The following is a 19377-nucleotide window of genomic DNA, read 5'->3' as shown; positions in this document are numbered from 1 at the left end:
TTAAAACTGGGGTTTCCTCCTCTTGAAAATGCATTAACATCATGTTCACGTGTGCAGTGCCCCTGTTATCTTTGCCACTGAATACTCTCTTCTCTCCACTATGTAACCTCGCAGGCAAACAGTTCTCTTCACAAAGTCCACCTTCCATTTTATCTCTGTCAACCAATCAATACCAAGAACTAATCAAACACTAAGAGATCCAACAATCAACTTGCTCGGCTTGTATTCACCTGAATTCTAAATTGTACTAGCACCTGACCTTGATGGGTTTACTTTGATTATCTACAACACTGACAATATGTACGCCATTAACAGGAAATGTTGGGAAGGCAATCAGGTTATTAATTCGCGAAAATAAATCTTCTGAGATAGCTCTTGGCTCACTCACTGAATCCACTAAGGCAGAAGTAGTCATTTTTTTACTTACCACCCACTTTAGTGCCTCTATATTATTATTATTATTATTATTGTTGTTGTTGTTGTGTATCAAATACTTAATGTGAAAATTTTATGAAAACATAATGATAATTTTTTGAAAACCCCACCACATGCCACCCACCGTGAAATCTGGAATGTCCTCTAGTGGGCAGTAGTGACCAGGTTGACTACCACTGAACTAAGGCATCTATATGTATTCTACATATCTCCACTTCAACAGTGGACATTAAAATGTCTATCAGTGTCTTCTTCCTATCTCTATTGGGTCTTCTCTAACTTCTATCATATGATTGTATTTAGTGACATTCATTGTGATTTCTGACTTGTTTCCCATACTATTAGTTTCGGAATGGGCCATTTGCAAACCTTTATTTAGTTTACTATTGCATGGTCTTGTGGATTATGATTGTTGCTCCTGGTATGTTCAGGCAGTTGATTCTGTTCTCTGTCTCTTGCAAGGGGTGTTCAGTATGGTTGATGATTAGGATTAAATCTAAGCAGTGGGCTATACTTGTCCTTTCTTTGCATGCCATTGTCAAAACTGCTTTGTCATCCACAACTCTGAAATTCATTTCACAGTTGGCCAGTATTGCAATTTAAACTTTGGCGTTACAATATTTACGCAGTATTATTTTTATAATTTTGTGAGTGATGTTTATGTTGACAGCCTGATTTGTAGCACAACCAAAGGTTTAGCTAAGGTTGAAATATGATATTTTGTTTGAGAATCTACGTTAGACTGAAAGGTGATATTTTGGTTAAGCCTAGGTTATACTGAAAGGGTGTTGTGAGTCGGGTTTGCTTTGGACATTGTTAATTTCAAAATCAGTGCTCACTCAGTTTGTCAATCTGGGTACCATTCCTTTGGAACACCATTCATAGGTGATTCTTCAGTGAGGCTCTTCTCGTCTGACAGTGAGATAGAATCTTTAAAAGCAAAATTTTTTGAGGCCGATGGTGATAGCTTGAAGCATTGAGATAGACGTCAGTGTGCATGGGTTTTTAGTATACACTGTGAACTGTAGACCTGTACTTTCTTCTCTTAACTAATATGCCAGGGAAAAGTAGCTGGCCCTCTTTTCCAAGTTATTCCATGAACTTTTCATGTTTTTTCTGTCTTATGTGACCTCATCACAAATGTGTCATCGACATATCAGTAGAAACATGTTGGCTTGAACTGGCAGATTCTAGTGTGTTTACCTCAAAAGCTTCCAGGTGTACAGGTTTGCCACAACATATGACAACAGATTACGCATAGCCTTGCCATCAGTTTGTTCATAATATTTTCCCTCAAAGAGGAAATAAGTTGATATGAGAACATGCCTGAAGAGTGTAGTAAAGCAATTTTTTTTAAATCTTAAAGATGATCTAAGTCTATGAAAGCCAGTTGCGTACCATGTTACATACAAGTGCAGCCTGTTGTTTGTGGGGCAATCTATTAGAACATCGGTGATACACCTGACTACAACTGAGCAAATCAACTGTTGCTGAATACTGCCTAGAGTATAGTCATAAACTGAAATGTTTTATCATTGTGTAGACATAAAGTTTATTTGGTGTTGTAATTAAGAAGTCCATCAAAATACAGATGTTGGAAAACCCTAATAAACCAGGACCGATGTTTAAATTTAAAGAAGGTTTGAGGTCTCATTCTCAATATATTGAGATTTTGCCAGATGTCTCATCCTCCAGAGCTGGAAAGTGCTGAGAGAGTGTGCTTTTAAAAGAATAACAATATGGCCTCTGAAAAACAGTTGAGCATCAAAGAGCATAGTGGGCACTGTTGTCAAGCTCTGTTACAGATAGCAACTCTACACCAACAGTAGTACACAGCGCAGTTAGAGTTCATGCCATGAGTATGCAGAATGGCACAGTGTGCAGCTCCTGAACAAGACGATTGCGTCTGTTGTCAAAATGCTGTGTATAAAGTGGAATCCACAACACAGCTGAAGACCCTAAACTCCTGTGTGATAATCAGTCACACGAAGAAATCCTGAGAGGTCACATTGCCGAGGTTTAATTGAAGACAGTAAATTCCATATATGTGGTGTCCACCCTTTTGGGCATGTCCAGCAGAGTAGACACCATTTTGATCCACCAGCTACTATGATTTAAGACAAAGAAACTGCAGACATTGGTTGGGAGTGTGCATTGATTTAAATCAGTGGGGAAAGTTGGTGCCAGACTAGGATTCGAACTGGGATCTTTTGTTTACTAGGCGGATGCTCTGACCAGTGAGCCATCCAGACACATTACTAATGGGGATAACGGTCAAGGGGCACCACATTAGTAGTGTATGGATAAGTTGAGAATCTTGGCCTGACAGGAGGCATGCGAGGGTATTCCGTGCAGTTGCAGTGACCTCTGTGTCCGTATGGCATAGTGGTCAAAGCATCAGCCTAGTAAGCAGGAGACCTGGGTTTGAATCCCGGTCCGGCATAAGTTTTCGACTTTCCCCATTGATTTAAATCAATGCCAGTTGCACCCAATGTCTGCGATTCCTTTGTGTCCAATAAATTCAATTTGTTCCTGTGGAAGTTTGGGTGTATGCTTTTGTGTGACTTTATAGAGTTTAATCTGTATTCCTGATCTTTCTTTGTGGAGATTGTTGGTGGATGCTACTAGGAGCCAGCTGGAGGCGTTGTGTGAACTGTTGGTGTATGTACTGTTAGCAGTGTAAAGCCCGTTACCGGTATATGCCTCGTTAGCAGTGTATGCGTCATTAGCGGTGTGCATAATCCAGTCCATTGGTTGGATCTTGGGATCTTAGTACTTAGGTAGCTACAGGTTGCAGGAATTTCTTTCCTCCATATAAGCATTTGCTCAGTCAATGAATGTCCACAGTCTCGGCAGTATAGTAAATATTCCTTTCTGAAGAGTGAAAGAAATAAGGAAAGTTTTGAGATGTCATATGTTATTAAACTGTTACTTGTTCTCTCTCATAGGTTTTCCGTTATTGTAATATTTGCTTTACGATTACTTGATATATATATGCATATCAGCAAAATATTTTTAGAGTTTTTGCTTTTAAGTAGTACATATCTTCTTCAAATGAAATATTACTTGTATTTTCTTTCAGGAGGAGAATTTTTCTATCCACTGTCTTCCAGCTCTGATGAAGCGAACTCAGAAGGTGAAGAACCTATTGTGCTGAGCTCTGAGGAAGAAGAAGATGAATCTGATGAAACATCCAGTAGTACCCAGGTGTGAAACAGTTTATGCTAATCCAGTTTCTTTTGTATAATTAAATCCATGATTAAATAGCAATGTGTGCTTGTTGATGTGAACTCTCTCTTGTAAATCATATAATATTTTTTAATGTATGAACATTCAAACTTTTTTTCAGGTGGGTACAATTGAAGCTAAAGTTAATGGTTTGCCACAGATGCAAGAACAGTGCCCAGGAAAGCCTGGAAATGTCAGTTTGCACTCGAATGATACAAATGAGAAACATCTGCAGAAAAACGAACAAAATAACAACAACAATAAGCTGGATGACAAAAAGGTGTCTGCTGAACAACCAAGTGCAACAACTGGGCAACAGTTGCAGAATGGAGTCAGTGAAGGAATTGGCAGTGGGGTAACTGAAAGAGCTCTTGAACCTGCCGACGTCTTGGAGCTTATGGTTGGTGAAGGTCGGCTGCTTGAAGCCATACAAGTCTTGGCTGACTGGCTGAAGTCTGAATCCAACGTGGAGACGTTACAGGCATGTGGTAAAACTCGGCCCAGGACCTTACTGACACGCTTGGTCACTTTGCTCAACTTGCTACGCATTGACCCTGTCAGGCTCAGTGCAGGTGAGCTTATGTTCTTGTCATTCATGATTCTATTTTCACATAGCGACACACAGGAAAGCTCATAAACTATGACAGTGAAATTTTTGGTCTCTCAGTTTATGAACTTCTTTTGTGTAGTATAGAGGAGGTACTGTCTCCTATGCCGTCTTTATATTCAAACAATATCTTAATTGATATGGACATGTTATATGTAAAATTGCTAAACAGGTGTAAGGCTTCCATTCAATCCCTTTTTGGCGTAGAGAAAGAACTTGAAGATTTGAAAAGAAATAAATCACCAGGTCCAGATGGAATCCCAGTAAGATTTTACAAAGAGTGCAATACGACATTGGCCCCTTAGCAAGCTTGCATTTATCGTGAATCTCTCACCCAGCACAAAGTCCCAAGCGACTGGAAAAAAGCGTAGGTGATTCCAGTATATAACAAAGGGAAAAGAATGGACACACAAAATTACAGACTAATATCCCTGACTTCTGTTTGCTGCAGAATCTTTGAACATATTCTCAGTTTGAATGTAATAAACTTTCTTGAGGTTAAGAAGCTTATGTCCACAAATCAGCATGGTTGTAGAAAGCATTACTCCTGCGAAACTCAGCTTGTCCTTTCCTCTCATGGTATACCAAGAACTATGGACGGAGGGCAACATATTTGTAGGTCTCCATAAGCATTTGACATGGGACCCCATTGCAGGCTGTTAACGAAGGTACGAGCATATGGAATAAGGTCACAGACATGTGAGTGGCTCAATGACTTCTTAAATAATAGAACCCAATGTGTTATCCTCGATGGTGAGTGTTCATCGGAGACAAGGGTATCGTAAGGAGTGCCCTGGGGAAGTGTGACAGGTCCACTGTTGTTCTGCATACACACAAATGATTTGGCAGACAGGTTGGGCAGCAATTTGTGGTTGTTTGCTGATGATGCCATGGTGTATGGTAAAGTGTTGAAGTTGAGTGACTGTAGGAAGGTACAAGACAACTCAGGAAAAACTTCCAGTTGGTGTGATGAATGGCATCTAGCCCAAAATGTGGAAAAATGTAAGTTAATACAGAACAAACCTCTAATGTTCGAATGTAGTGTCACTAGTGACCTGCTTGACACAGTCAAGTTATTTAAATATCTGGGCGTAATGTTGCAAAGCGATACGAGATGGAACGAGCATGTGAAAACTGTCGTAGGAAAGGCAGATGGTCATCTTCAGTTTATTGGAAAATTTTTAGGAAAGAGTACATATAAGATGATGGTGCAACTTATTCTTGAGTACTGCTTGAGTGTTTGGGATCTGTTATGAGGTAAGATTGAATGAAGACTTCAAAGCAGTTCAGAGGTGGCGGCTAGATTTTTGTTACCGGTAGGCTTGAACTACACGCAAGGATTATAGAGGTGCTTCAGAAACTCAAACGGGAATCCTGGATGGAAGGTGACATTCTTTTTGAGAAACAGTATTGAGAAAATATAGAGAACCGACATTTGAAGCTGACTGCTAAATGATTGTACTGTCCCCCACATACATCGAGTGTAAGGACCTTGAAGATAAGACACAAGAAATAAGGATTCATACAGATTTGTACAGACATTCATTTTTCCCTCGCTCTGTTTGTGAGTGGAACTGGAAGAGGAATGACAAGTAGTGATACAGGGTACCCTCCGCCATGCACCTTACCGTGGCTTGCGGAGTATCTATGTAGATGTAGATGTAACATAAAACAAAGGCTGTAGATTGAGAGATGTTAAGTTTAACACTTTTGTCTGTCAAGAGAGCAATGCAATAAGCTTTGAATGACTAGCATAGCAGAATATTGTCAAAATATCTTACACAGAACCTAGAGAAGTTCTGTTCATACGTAACAACTGATACTGGCACCAACGTCAGTGTCCAGTCGTGAGTGGATGAGACAGGAACTGAAACTAAGGGTAACAGAGTAGAAGCAGAAATGTTTAACTCTGTTTTTGAATGTTCCTGTAGAAAGGAAAACCCAGGAGTATTCCTCTAGTTTAATCCCTGTACCACTGAAAAGATGAGTGAATAGATATTCATGTCTGGCATTGAGAAACAGATGAAAACGTTAAAATTGAACAAAGCTTCAGGCCCTGACGGAATTCCTATCAGGTTTTATTCTGAATTTTCTGTTGTATTAGCCCCTCTCTTAACTATAAACTGTCATAGATCTCTCAAACAAAATACCGTGCCCAGTAGCTGGAAAATAGCACAGGCCACACTCATCTACAAGATGGCTGGCAGAAATGATCCACAAAACTGCCATCCAGTATCCTTATCAATTTTTTGTACAACGTTAGAACATATTCTGAACTAAAACATAATGAGATGCGTTGAACAGAATGACCTCCCCAATGCCAACCAGCGTGATTCTGAAAACCGATCATGTTAAACCCAAATGTCACTTTTCTCATATAAGATACTGTAAGCTTTGAATCCAGGCAATCCATTAGATGCAATATTTCTAGATTTTCAAAAGGCATTTGACTCAGTGAATTATGAACAGTTATTACCAAAAGTACAATCATATGGAGTATCAAGTGAAATTTGTGACTGGTTTGAAAATTTTTTGGTATGGGTGATGCAGCAAGTTATATTTGATGGAGACTCACCTACAGATATAGAAGTCACTTTTGGTGTTCCTGAGTACAATGTATTGGGGCCTTTTCTGCTAATGTTGTGTCTCAAGTGACCTTGTGGACAGTATTAATAGTAACCTCAGGCTTATATGCTCTCTGAAAGAAAGTGTGAAAATATTTAGTCACATCTTGATAAGATGTCAAAGTGGTACAAAGATGTTATGTCCTCACTATAACACAACAAATATTCCGTGATAACCAAATTTATTTGACGTTCTGTCACTCATAACAAAACTTAAGTTCGACTACACAACACTTCGCTGGCTGTAGCGCCAAGGAGAATCAGAGTCACTAGTAGAGAATACAAGTCCAAACCACTGCCAACCAGTCGATACCAACGTGTCGCAAGTTTCCAGCCAGGGAAGCCACAATATGGTTCGGTCATCGTGAATCCAGCAGCTGGGTAGTAACACAGTCATCGGCGAAGATTGAACTGGTTAAAGGGGCTCAGGGAGCTCGCTTAAATCCGCAGGTCCGGCCAATCAGAGTGTTGGTAGATGGCGCCCTTATACGGTTGCTCACTCTGGTGGTGAGGGCAGCGCCGCCAGGGTAATCCGTATCGATAGTGGTGTGTACGTTGCCGCTAACTCTGCGACGACGCGTTCACTTGCGCCAGTTGTTGACATCATGTGCAGCGCCAGCGGTACTCGCTGTTTGCCGCGCGTGTTGTAGCGCGCCGCACCGAGTTGACGGCTGGTGTGCGGCGGCCAACACGACAAAAGAATATCAACTTGCTTTAAATATTCAGAAGTGTAAAGTAATGCATTTCACAGAACGAAAAAACATAGTCTCATACGACAGTAATATCAAGTAACTTACAGTTGGAAGCAATCAGCTAATACAAATACTTGGGTTTAACAATTTGCAGGGATATGAAATGGAATGATCATACAGTCTCAGACATAGATAAAGCATGTGACAGACTGCGATTCATTGGTATAACACTTGAAAAAGGCAATCAAAAGAGAATGCATACAAAACACTGGTATGGGCCATCCTACAGTATCGCTCAAGTGTGTAGGATCCGTACCAAATAGGAGTAACGGGTGGGGGTGGGGGGTATTGAATGGATATAAAGAAGGGCAGCATGAATGAATGATCACAGGTTTGTTTGACTCATGGGAGAGTGTCACGAGGTAACAGCATCATTGGGGAATGCTTTGACTGCACACATAGTTAAGAGTTTTATTATTACTTTGCAACATAACCTTTAATTTGGGCCTGTGTAAATTGTATTGGGTTGAAATGGCAGGAATAAGATAGCAACCTCATAAGTGTATGCCCAAATCTTTTTGCCAGCTCATCAATTTTGTATCTGAGGAACTGTGATTTACAGTGAGATATTACTTCTGTTAACTCCACATTTTTAAGATTATCATTTACTTCGACACTGAAGCCAACCAGTTAACTCCTACTCTCGCTTTGTCATGGTAGTTGTTTCATCCATCAATATCAAGAAGAATGGTTGACATTTGTAGGCACGTAACACACAAACCATTTTTTGTGACTGGCCTTGTACTGCAATCCCCTGGGTAAAAGAACGATATTTGATTTTACCACTGAATAACATTTGATTAACCATTGTTCAATTGCACACAACATATAATAATAATGTCATGTATAAGATGCTGATCCTGCAACTGTAAGTAATGAAAACAAGCAAAATCTCATTGTGCAGTGAACCGTACCACAGGACAAGAAGTTGCCTGAAAATGTTTCATATTGCAAGTGTTTCAGAGGTTGCAGGTGAAGGATTGGGAACTGCAGATGTTTACTCCAACTGCAATTCTTGTTAGTTTGGCTGAACATATGCCGTGCCTTCCTTGTAAGTCTCACTCCATCGTGTCCTGCATAGCTGTTGGTTGTTAAGTAATTTTGAACGAAGTATAATGACAATTCACCATATACCACATGTAGAAGAGGGAATTTATTGGGAGAAGTGTTCTATCAGGCATACCAGGGAAACCTATAAACTCTTATTTGCTATTTATCACATGACGACACTGCAATTAAATCGTGTTGCAAATAATACGACTTAAAATGTGTGTTCGCCAGCCAAAATTACTGCCTCATCTCACAGTTATTCTGCAGTCAGTGAAACCTTCTGCTTTTTGATGACAAACACCAAACTTTTCCAGGACTTGTGATTATTGAGTGTTGGTCGTGATTATTGAGTGTTGGTCTATCATAGAAAATAGAATTAATTATTATAAAATTCCTGTTGAGTATCATTCCACAATTTGCTATATTTTGTCATTGCCAACTATGAAGCTACTTTATCCTTTCATTGTGTGACCTGTGTCGTCTCACTTGGAACTAGTTCTAACATTTCCGCATCTCCGAAAGTCTTGATTTCTGTCCTCCCTGCTTTTGTATAAATTTGTGTTATCCATCCCCAGATATTGCTTTCCCAACTCAGTACAAACCTTTGTTACAGTTGCATGTAACCATACAGAGTATCCGTTAGTAACACAGTGTGACATCTTTCTTCTGTGGTCCTTCATTTGTTTGCACAAATATAAAACCGTGGGCATTGTGTGAAGCAAACTGTCGGCAGCTTTGAAAGCGCACATGAAGTGATTATTACTTTGTTCAGTGCTTTGTGTACCAGATGAGTGTTGATATAACCTCCAATTTCAAGTATTTTCTTTTCTTGTAATGTTCAGTATAGTTCAGTATGGTATGATCATTTTTGATGTTGTGTTGAAAAGTCTGTCAGCATTTGTTAATGCCTCACAGGGGGTGCTCTGCCATCTCCAGTTTTCTTCATACTTGTACGATTTGAAAGTCAGTTTCCAAAGGAGTATGATGCAATTTTCAGACAAACTTGATAAAATTGTCTTTTTCGGGTTAGAAGATTCCAAACACTCTTAAGTACAAAATATGTTCAGGTTAATAGTAATGTTGCTGGTAGAAGAGTGCTTAGAGTAAAGATATTGTAAACATAAAGTCTTTGGTTTGAAGCTTGCTTGGAATAACTTTCATGTTTACTTTTAATTCCATATATTATTAACAAATGGAAATGTTGACTAACAGATTTTTAATTAATATCTAATATGTAAAAACGATTATTTGTCTGTCAGTCTTCAATGTGTTGCTGCACCTTTCATCTGGTTGTGATGAAACTTAGGTGAGTTGTTGTGCACGTGGTGTTGAAGGTTTCTGAGGGAATAAAAACCACCTGTGTCCCATAGGGATGAGGATGGGGATGAAAAGTGCGTGACAGCAGCATAACTCGGGAATTGTTGGGCAAATTTTGACCCAATTGTGTATATACATCACTCATTATTTGAACATATAAATGTGTCTGATTTGTATATGTGTACCTACTTGGAAGTAAAAAGATTCATTGCAACACATACTGGGCATACAGTTTGAGAGATGAAGTAATCCCACCCCCTCCCCTTTAAAAAAAATTGTATCATACTGATTTAGGATACTTATATCTGGGCACTGTCCTTCAAATTCTGTATTTATGAGAAACTTGAAAAGGCCAGAACATACCATGAGATCTCCTTATCTGATCTATGTTTTAAACATATTATTTATGTTGAGAAATTTGTGATCAGAAAATGGTAAAGAATTCAGTGATGAATAATAATTTGTTTTCTCTTTAAAGAGTTTGGTATTTGTTCCGTTTTCTGATATTCAACAACTTGCATCCTTAAAGAACATAGTTTGTAATCTTCAGCTGCCGTTATGCTCTTGTGTTTCTCCGTAAGCAGGAAATAGTTAATATTCTTTCTACATGCTGTATTTACAGAGAGAGAAGTACTTCGAGGGGCACAAGATCTGTACTTAAAGGTTCCTCTTCCAGAAGACATGCAATTACGTGGCCTGGGAGCCTTAAAAGAGGCTCATAGAGCACTGGATTGGGATTACTTCCGTTGGCACTCAATCAGCCCTAAGCAAGCAGTAAGTTATCCATTTTCATCAGTTTGTTTTAAAAAACAGGTCTAATTGTTATAAAATATTAGTGTGCTACTGTAGATCATTGCTGTCCCTCGCCTTAAATTAGACTTCTATCAGGGCTTAATACTGAGTGGTGTATGTTTCTATCTTTTGCCCTCTCTGCTCTCCCTTTGCTGTGATGTATGGGAACTCATTCTCTGGTTCATCCCAACCAGCATCAAGTTTATTTTCTTTACTTTCTTTGGTCTGTGGCAAAGGCTGTTATGCACTGATGGAACAGTTGTGTTATAGATAGCCATCATACTGGATAGTCCACCAATCAACTTGGTAAATGAAACATTTATAACATGTGACCTGAAGTCATCAGACCTTATGTTAGCTCCATGACTCACAGCCACTTCTATTCCATTCCTGTTTTAGAATAAGATTGCTACCAGTAACTTCTGCAATTTTTACTTCCAAATATGTTTTAAAAAACTGTTTTTTCATCTCCAGTCCAGTATTTTGTATGTATTAGAACACATTGCTTTGTTTTGAACGTTTCATCTATCATAACAAAGCAAAACTTAAGCATACGTGAGACGTCAGCGAATGTAGTTCCTGTATAGTGCAAATAGGATCCACAACACATCATTTTCACTTTCACTTTGCATCATATTGAGACGTCTGTGTGTGTGTGTGTGTGTGTGTGTGTGTGTGTGTGTGTGTGTCAGAAACAAAAATAAATCAACCAACAAAAGATCTCCACTTGTTCCAAAACTACTGAAATAGAAAGAAAACAAAATTGAATGTAATTTTTCAGGTTTATTTATGTGGAAAATTGGAAAGAAACTGTGTAAGTTGTTTTTTGTGTGAGCAACTTTTATTAATGTGTACTTCACTGAAAAAATAAAAAGAAATTGCAAAAATGATGTTGTTGCGTGCTCCATATCAAGGCCTCATTCACAAAAAATATCAGTAAATTTTTCACATTTAAGATGCATTCATATATCCTTAACTCCTCTGAACCAGACATATTTCGTTTTCTTTATTTACAGATTATGCCCACTCACGTACAACACACATATAATCAGTACTGAAAATACACTCTAGCTCTACAAAATGAGACTGAGAATACATAATTAAGAAAGTGATTGATAACATATTCGTTCTGAAGAAGTACTTAATAAATACCAAGCGAGGTGTCACAGTGGTTAGCACACTGGACTCGCATTCGGGAGGACGACGGTTCAATCCTGCATCCAGCCATCCTGATTTAGGTTTTCTGTGATTTCCCTAAATCGCTGCAGGCAAATGCCGGGATGGTTTCTTTGAAAGGACAGGGCCAACTTCCTTCCCATCCTTCCCTAATACGATGAGACCGATGACCTCGCAGTTTGGTCTCTTCCCCCAAAACAACCCAACCCAACTTAATGAATGTGAATAACAGTCACACATGTGGCAAACAGGACAGTAAATCTGGGTGGAGTGGGTGACCAATTCAGCTTCTGCTAGCAACAAGTGTGTACCATGGGTATCACAGTGCCAGCAAAACCACCACTGCAAGTACTGACTAATATGTGAGCAGTTGGGTGTTAATCTACTGACTGATGACAGCACACCAGATTGCTCATGTGTTCAGTGCTGAACAACACTTGAGCAGTCGTAACATCACCCAACAGTGATTTACAGAAGCACTGTACCCTACTTTTTCCAATTAAATGCCACAGTGTAAACAAATAAATGTGAATACCAGATCAGTGGTTTTGGTTACTTAGAATATGAGAAACAGTTGTGTTTGCTCATGAGATACAGTACTTGTTGCTACACTAAAATTGTTTGTGGTAAAAGCTGCTAAACATTCTGTTTTGTAGTGAATAAGAATTCTAAGATTAATATCTCGTTTCTATCACACTTTGTAATTTTAAAGCAGGAGGCTTTTTTCTTTGGACTAAAATTAGAATTTTTAAAATCGTAAGCAAAAGTTAATAGTCTAGTTTCAAAATGTTATCAGTATTTGATCATTGTAGAAACACAGCTCTTCTAGCTCTTCCTGGGGCTTTGTATTGGCAAAAAATTGTCATGTCTTTATTTTTTTTCTGAAAATAAATTCTAGCTTAGTTTGTTAGTTGCGTATTTTCACATGCAGTTCTACCCCTTTCGCTTCTATGGATGTATATACACGTCTCGCTACACCGTTCCCGAGGGCAGTTTGGGCAATAAGTGGTGTAAGTTCACAAACCTCTTGTCAACCCCTGTTCACGAGTCTGGGTATTTAGACCTTGGCCTCTCAATGCATATATTCCTTACTGTCATTTCTTGTTAACAATATTAGTTTATTCCTAAGAATAAGCAGCTTTCACCCAGTTAATACTGGGCAGAAGTCAAACCTGCGTTTGGATCGGACTTCCTTAACTCTTGTGCAGAAAGGTGTGCAGTGACTGCTGCATCCATTTCCAATAAGCAACCAGTAATCCATGCCAGTATAAGAATGTGAACTCAATATAATAACTAATATGGTGATAGCTTGGGAACACATAACAGCAATACTGCATAATCTTGGGTAACATAAACATCTTTTCCTTTTCCTTTGTTTCATTCTGCCATTTCCTTAAAAATTGTTGTTAGAATGAGTGTAAATAAAATATCTAGCTTTTACCTGCCACTGTTACGCTGTTACATGGTATTACCTACTTGACTTTCATAGGAATAACTTCTCCATTGAGCAGGTGTGAGCTCATATCAAATGTGGAGGCCCCTCTTGCCAAAGGATGTAGGACAGGCCAGTAGTAGTACTAATAATAGTAGAAATGTCTTTGCATAAGAAGTATTAATGTGAGCACAATAGAGTTCTTGATGCAACTGTCATAACATTTGTTTTCTTACAGGAAGCACATACGCAAGCAACCTGACAATTAGCTATTCCTTTGCTTCTGAATTCTTGGAACTGAGTGATACACACTCATTGTATATGAACACTTATATGTGAACTTGTATGTCACCTGATGTTGATCCAAATGAGTGACCAGTTACTATTTTGGCTATGAAATTTACTTTATTAGTTTTAGATTCTTTCAAAGCTGTGTTCAGAGGTGCATATTTGTTTCATTAGCCGTAACACTGCAAAAGTTAGCCACAGTGTTGATTGTTGCTCCATTCCTTTTTCATCTTGCTAATTTTGCTATAAAATTTATTGCAGCATCCATATTAATTAAACCTCCTTGCAAAATATCGAATATTTACATTATGGGTGTGGCTTTAGAAATAGTTTTTACAGATACTATGTATACAATTTAAAGATAGGCCAAAGTCACGAGTGCTGTTTTACCTCAACTATATGTGACTGCATATTTAAAAACAGAGATTAACAGTCTATACCACCTTTGAGAACTATGTTGTGAATGCAATTGTTACATATCATTGAAACAGTACAAATATCGCAAAGACAGCTGCACAGAATCATGGGTACAGATTTGAATTAATCAATAAATTGCATAATAGCATTAACACAAAGTAACCTAAAATCAATAGTAATTATGTAAACACATCTCACACCATCACACCTGACTGTTAAAACTCAAATAAAAACAGTCTTGATTGCGTTTCAGGTTTTTTATTTGTACCAGTTTTGGCCCATGTTTCATACCATCTTCAGGCTTTTCGCCATCATTATGGCTGCTGGTGGTGGCAAACGGAGTGATATCTCTAGGAGTATGGTTGTCACTGGTTTTACGGATCTCACTCTTGTCTGCTGCCATCGACAGCCATAATGGTGGTGAAAAGCCTGAAGACTGTCTTAGGAAAGCGCCGAAACTGGTTCCTAGCAAACAGAATATCTGAAAACGTGGTTGAGACTGTTTTTATTTGATTTTTAGCATTTTATACCAATTGCTGTGCTCCAGTTACAGAATGCTCTCAAAAATTTTAAATATCTGACTGTACCTAAGAGGCAGTGAAAAATATATGCTCGTGCTGTTTAAGGTATTATTTCATAAAAGCTTTTGAACCGTCATGCTATAGAAGAATTCTGAAGATTAGTTTGGTAGTTTGTGTAACTGATGATGTGGTACTGGCTCAAGTAGGGGAAGAAAGAAATCTATGGCACAGCTTGATTGAAAGAAGGGATAGACTGGTAGCACACATCCAGAGGCATCAAAGAATTGTCAATTTAGTAATGGAGGGAAGCGTGAGGAGTAAAAATTGGGAGGGGGGACCTTGACATGGGTACAGTGAGAAGGTTCAAATGGATGTGGGTTGCAGTAGTTATTCAGAGATAAAGAGGGTTGCATGGAATAGACTAGTGTGGAGAGCTGCAATCAAACCGACCTTCCAACTACAACACCAAATAAACTAACAGATATTTTCTGTAAAACCTGGAATTTTTCTCCTAGTAACAAACTTACTAAGTGTATTTATAATATTGCTATCACATAACCATCTATACAGTAAGTCTGGAGGTTTTAGTTTCATATAAACATATTCATTCCTCCCAGAATATTTTCCAGAATATAGCAATTTGAAGCTTGGAGTTGCCTTGTTGGCCAGTTGAATGTGAACACTGGACAAAGGATGGAATGATGGATATTATTGTTCTAACTTTTAGTTAGAAAGATTGGTGAATGTTGCTTTTATAATTTGTACTCAAAAGTGTGTTGCCACTAACACTTACGAGGGCATGCTGAAAAATGCTGCCTCTGCATTTTTTATATGAAAACTCTTAAAGCATTCTGTAAAACAAATGTTATTAACATTCTGCATCTTTGTGCTTCAAGTTGAAGTATTTTTCTCAACTTAGTCACCCTGGCAACGAACACATTTTTCCCAGTGAGTGATCAGTTTGTTGATACTGCTACTGTAGAATATCTGACATTGTTGAGGGAGTTCCAACTTCACCTCTGGATGATAAATGCAGTAAACCCAAGGTGTCAGAATGTTGCAGATGTCGCAGTGCTTATGTGTGGTATGGCATTGTCACGCTGAAGGAGAGGGTGTTTCATGTGTGGACAAACTCTTTCCATTCAAAACTTGATTACATCATGCTATTCCTCTTGCACTGACATAGTTACATTACACACCAACATATTACATGGTATGATTTGGAGCCTTCTACTGGCAGAGGGCTGCAGATATGTAGACTTTAAAAATAATGGTGTGGTATGCTAATAATGTTTGTTTCATTTTAAAAGCTTTAAGAGTTTTCACATAAAAAAAGAGAGGCATTACTTTTCAACTTTTCATACGTGTGCTGAATGTGGTGATACATTTCCTGGTGAAGCCCAATTTGGAAACTTATTATGCATAAAAAACATTTTTGTAAAATAGAAAGTGCACTAATGCAATGATGTATTAGTGGGCTCGATTCTCTGGTGTCGCACCAACTGGTGGCAATTGTTTATTAATGAAAGCTAGGTAGGGATTGTTCCTGTTGTGTACAGATGCAGAGGGAATTGCCTGCCACTCATAAGGTAGTTGCGCTGTCCATGGCCAGTACCCTTGGTTTGGTTTCAGCGACATTGGGGCACCTTGGGAGAATGCTTCGGAACCTATGCAATCTGTAATGTTGTGTGGCATTCATGATGCTGCTGTGCTTCCCAGGTGGCATATCCCAGCTAGTTGATAGTTAATGGCAGTGACTGGCAAACAGTGGCAGGATTGCAAATCTGTGGCCAGGAGATGGAAAAGGTGCCCCCCCCCCCTTATGCCGCAAAAACTGGTGTGAGACTTTGCCGGCTGCTAAAACTACATCCAAACCAGCACATGATGCCTCGCCCCTTGGGACTGAGGCCAGTCTTCTGAGAGTCCAGGTAGCTGATGGAGCGCCTCAGGGAAATAGCGCGCACTCTATTTGCTTTCTGAGGAGGAAGGTTTTGGTGGTGGTGTGGGGGGGGGGGGGTTTCATTGCAGATGTGGGGAGAATGCTCTGCCAGCGACGAGTGAGCACACTGGCTACATCCAGCAGCAAATCGTAGCTCATGTTTTCACGAATGTTACCTATTGCATAGTTTCAGCTGATGCAGGGTGGAAGCAGAGCTATTATTTTGTTGCATCATTCCCAGAACCGATCACAATCTTCTGGTTTGGATCTGAATGGAAGGCTTAAGCCAGAGACTCAGATGATTATGTGATGGTTGTGGATGCATATTTGTCAACCTCTGCTATTGGGCAGAGATATATAGGACCCCCCTTAATAAGCCAGGCATGCACTATGTGCAGGAAACAGCTACTAGGACAGCGGAGTATGTGTCGCATGCACTTGTTGGTTTTTTTTTTTTTTTAATAGAGAAATCCGTCCATAGGCCTGATAAGATGCCTCCTGAATCCAGAGAGAGTAGAATTTGTCTTAGCAGTTCAGAAAAAGAAAATGTTAATGTAGTAATAGTTAACTGCAGTAGCAACTGCAGAAAAGTCCCAGAACTAATCTCACTTATAACCAGTAACAGTGCCCACATAGCACTAGGGACAGAAAGCTGGCTGAAGCTTGAAGTTAATTGTAGTGAAATTCTAAACTGTGGCTGGAATGTTTATTGCAAAGATAGGTTGAATGCTGGTGGTGGAGGAATGTTTATAGCAATAAAAAAATATGATAATATCTAGCGAAATTATATAGATTCAGAATGCGAAATACTTTGGGTTGAGTGTAACAGGTGGATCAAACATGGTCATTGGATGCTTTTATAGACCCCCTGCCTCAGCAGGAGTAATGGTGGAACATTTGATGGGTAACTTTTTGCCTAAATTTTATGGTCGTGTTACAATTTTAGGTGGTCAGCAGGAGTAGTGGTGGAACATTTGATGGATAACTTTTTACTTAAATTTCCTGGTCATGTTACAGTTTTAGGTAGAAATTTTAAGTTACCAGCTATAGACTGGGGGATGCAAGTGATTAGAATGGGTAGTAGAGACAGAGAATCATGCAAAATTGTTCTAAGTGCCTTATCCGAAAATTACCATCACCCGTTAATCAGAGAAGCTACTTATGAAAATAATGTCTTGGACCTGCTAGTGACAAACAGACCCACACTTTTTACTCAATTAGCATAGAACAGTGAATTGGTAATTGTAAGGCCATTACAGCATCACTGAATATGACTGTAAATAGGAATACAAAAAAAGGAAGATCTTTCTGTTTAGCAAGAGCAACAAAAAAGAAATTGCAAATTATCTTACAAGTCGTCACAAAAATTTTATTTCCAGTACTGACAATGTTGAGCACCAGTGGACAGAGTTCAAGAGCATCCTACAATGTAGCTTAGGCGAGTATGTTGCAAGCAAAATTGTGAGGTATGGGAAAAATCCACTTTGGTTAGACAGCCATGTTAGAAAGCTATTATGGAAGCAAAGAGAGCACCATTGCAAATTTAAACATAGCCAAAGCCTCACAGACAAACAAATACTTAACAAAGCCAAAATTAGCATGAGGAGGACTATATGTAAAGTGTTCCATGAATACAAAAGTAAAACTTGTTATCTACCAAGTTGACCACAAATCCTAAGAAGTTATAAATCAGTAAATGATTTTAAGCCATCTGTCAAGACACTCTGTGATCATAAGGGCACTGAAACAGAGAATGACACAGAAAAGACCGAAATACTACACATCATCATCCAAAACTATTTCACAGAGGAAGATCACACTGGAGTTCCTACTTTAAATACTCTCACAAGTGACGAAATGACAGATATTGAAATAAGTTACTAAGGGATTTAAAAATAACTGACATTCCTCAACAGAGGGAAGGCTACTGGACATGATGGGATACCAGTTTGATTCTACACAGAGTATGCAAAATAACTTGCCTCTGTTCTAACAGCAGTGTATAATAGGACTCTAGATGAGTGATCCTAATGATTGGAAAAAAGCATATGTCGTCCTGTTTTCAAGAAGATTGTCAAATAGATGCACATAACTGGTGCCCTATATCTCTGTTGTGGGTCTGCTGTAAAATTTTAGAACATATTTTGTGCTCGCGTATTATGATGTTTCTGGAGACCGAAAATCTCTTATGTAGGAATCAGCATGGGTTCCAAAAACAATGATTGTGTGAAACCCAGCTCGCTCTCTTTAAACCCATCTTGCTCTCTTTGTCCATGAGACGAAGAAAGCAGCAGATACAGATGCCCAGGCAGATTCTGTGTTCCTTGACTTCCAGAAGACATTCAATACAATTCGACACTGCCACTTAATGAACAAAATAAGAGTGTACGGAATGTCAGAACAAGTGGATGATGGGATTTATACAGTATATATAAATGATGTGGTAGATAATGTCAGAAGTTCCATGAGGCTTTTCGCAAATGATGCTGTTGCTTACAGAGAAGTCGCAACAGCAGAAAATTGTAGTGAAATGCAGAACGATCTGTAGAGGATCGACATTTGGTGCAGGGAGTGGCAATTGACACTCAACATAAACAAATGTAATGTATTGCAAATACATAGACAGAAAGACCCTCTGCCAGGCACTTAATTATGAACTGCAGAGTAATCATGTAGATGTAGGTATAGATGCAGAAGAACCACGTTGTGTGGTTACATAATTGCAGAAAAATCACTGGAAGCAGTTACTTCCATAAAATATCAAGGAGTATGTGTAGGAAGTGATTGGAAGTGAAGCAA

General features: G+C 38.9%; 1 protein-coding gene across 1 annotated transcript in view; it reads left to right on the top strand.

Annotated features, from left to right (window-relative positions):
• LOC126412272 (nonsense-mediated mRNA decay factor SMG5) overlaps positions 1 to 19377 on the top strand; it is a 288147-nt gene that overhangs the window by 108246 nt on the left and 160524 nt on the right. Inside the window, exons 9-11 of the mRNA XM_050081780.1 lie at positions 3518 to 3642; positions 3785 to 4235; positions 10636 to 10787. Of these exons, the coding sequence (XP_049937737.1) occupies positions 3518 to 3642; positions 3785 to 4235; positions 10636 to 10787 (728 nt within the window). The remainder of the gene's footprint in view (positions 1 to 3517; positions 3643 to 3784; positions 4236 to 10635; positions 10788 to 19377) is intronic.

The sequence above is a fragment of the Schistocerca serialis genome, chromosome 7 (assembly GCF_023864345.2).
Source record: "Schistocerca serialis cubense isolate TAMUIC-IGC-003099 chromosome 7, iqSchSeri2.2, whole genome shotgun sequence".
Lineage (NCBI taxonomy): Eukaryota > Metazoa > Arthropoda > Insecta > Orthoptera > Acrididae > Schistocerca > Schistocerca serialis.
The sequence above is the reverse complement of the archived record's forward strand: the minus strand, read 5'-3'. Positions and strand labels throughout refer to the sequence as shown.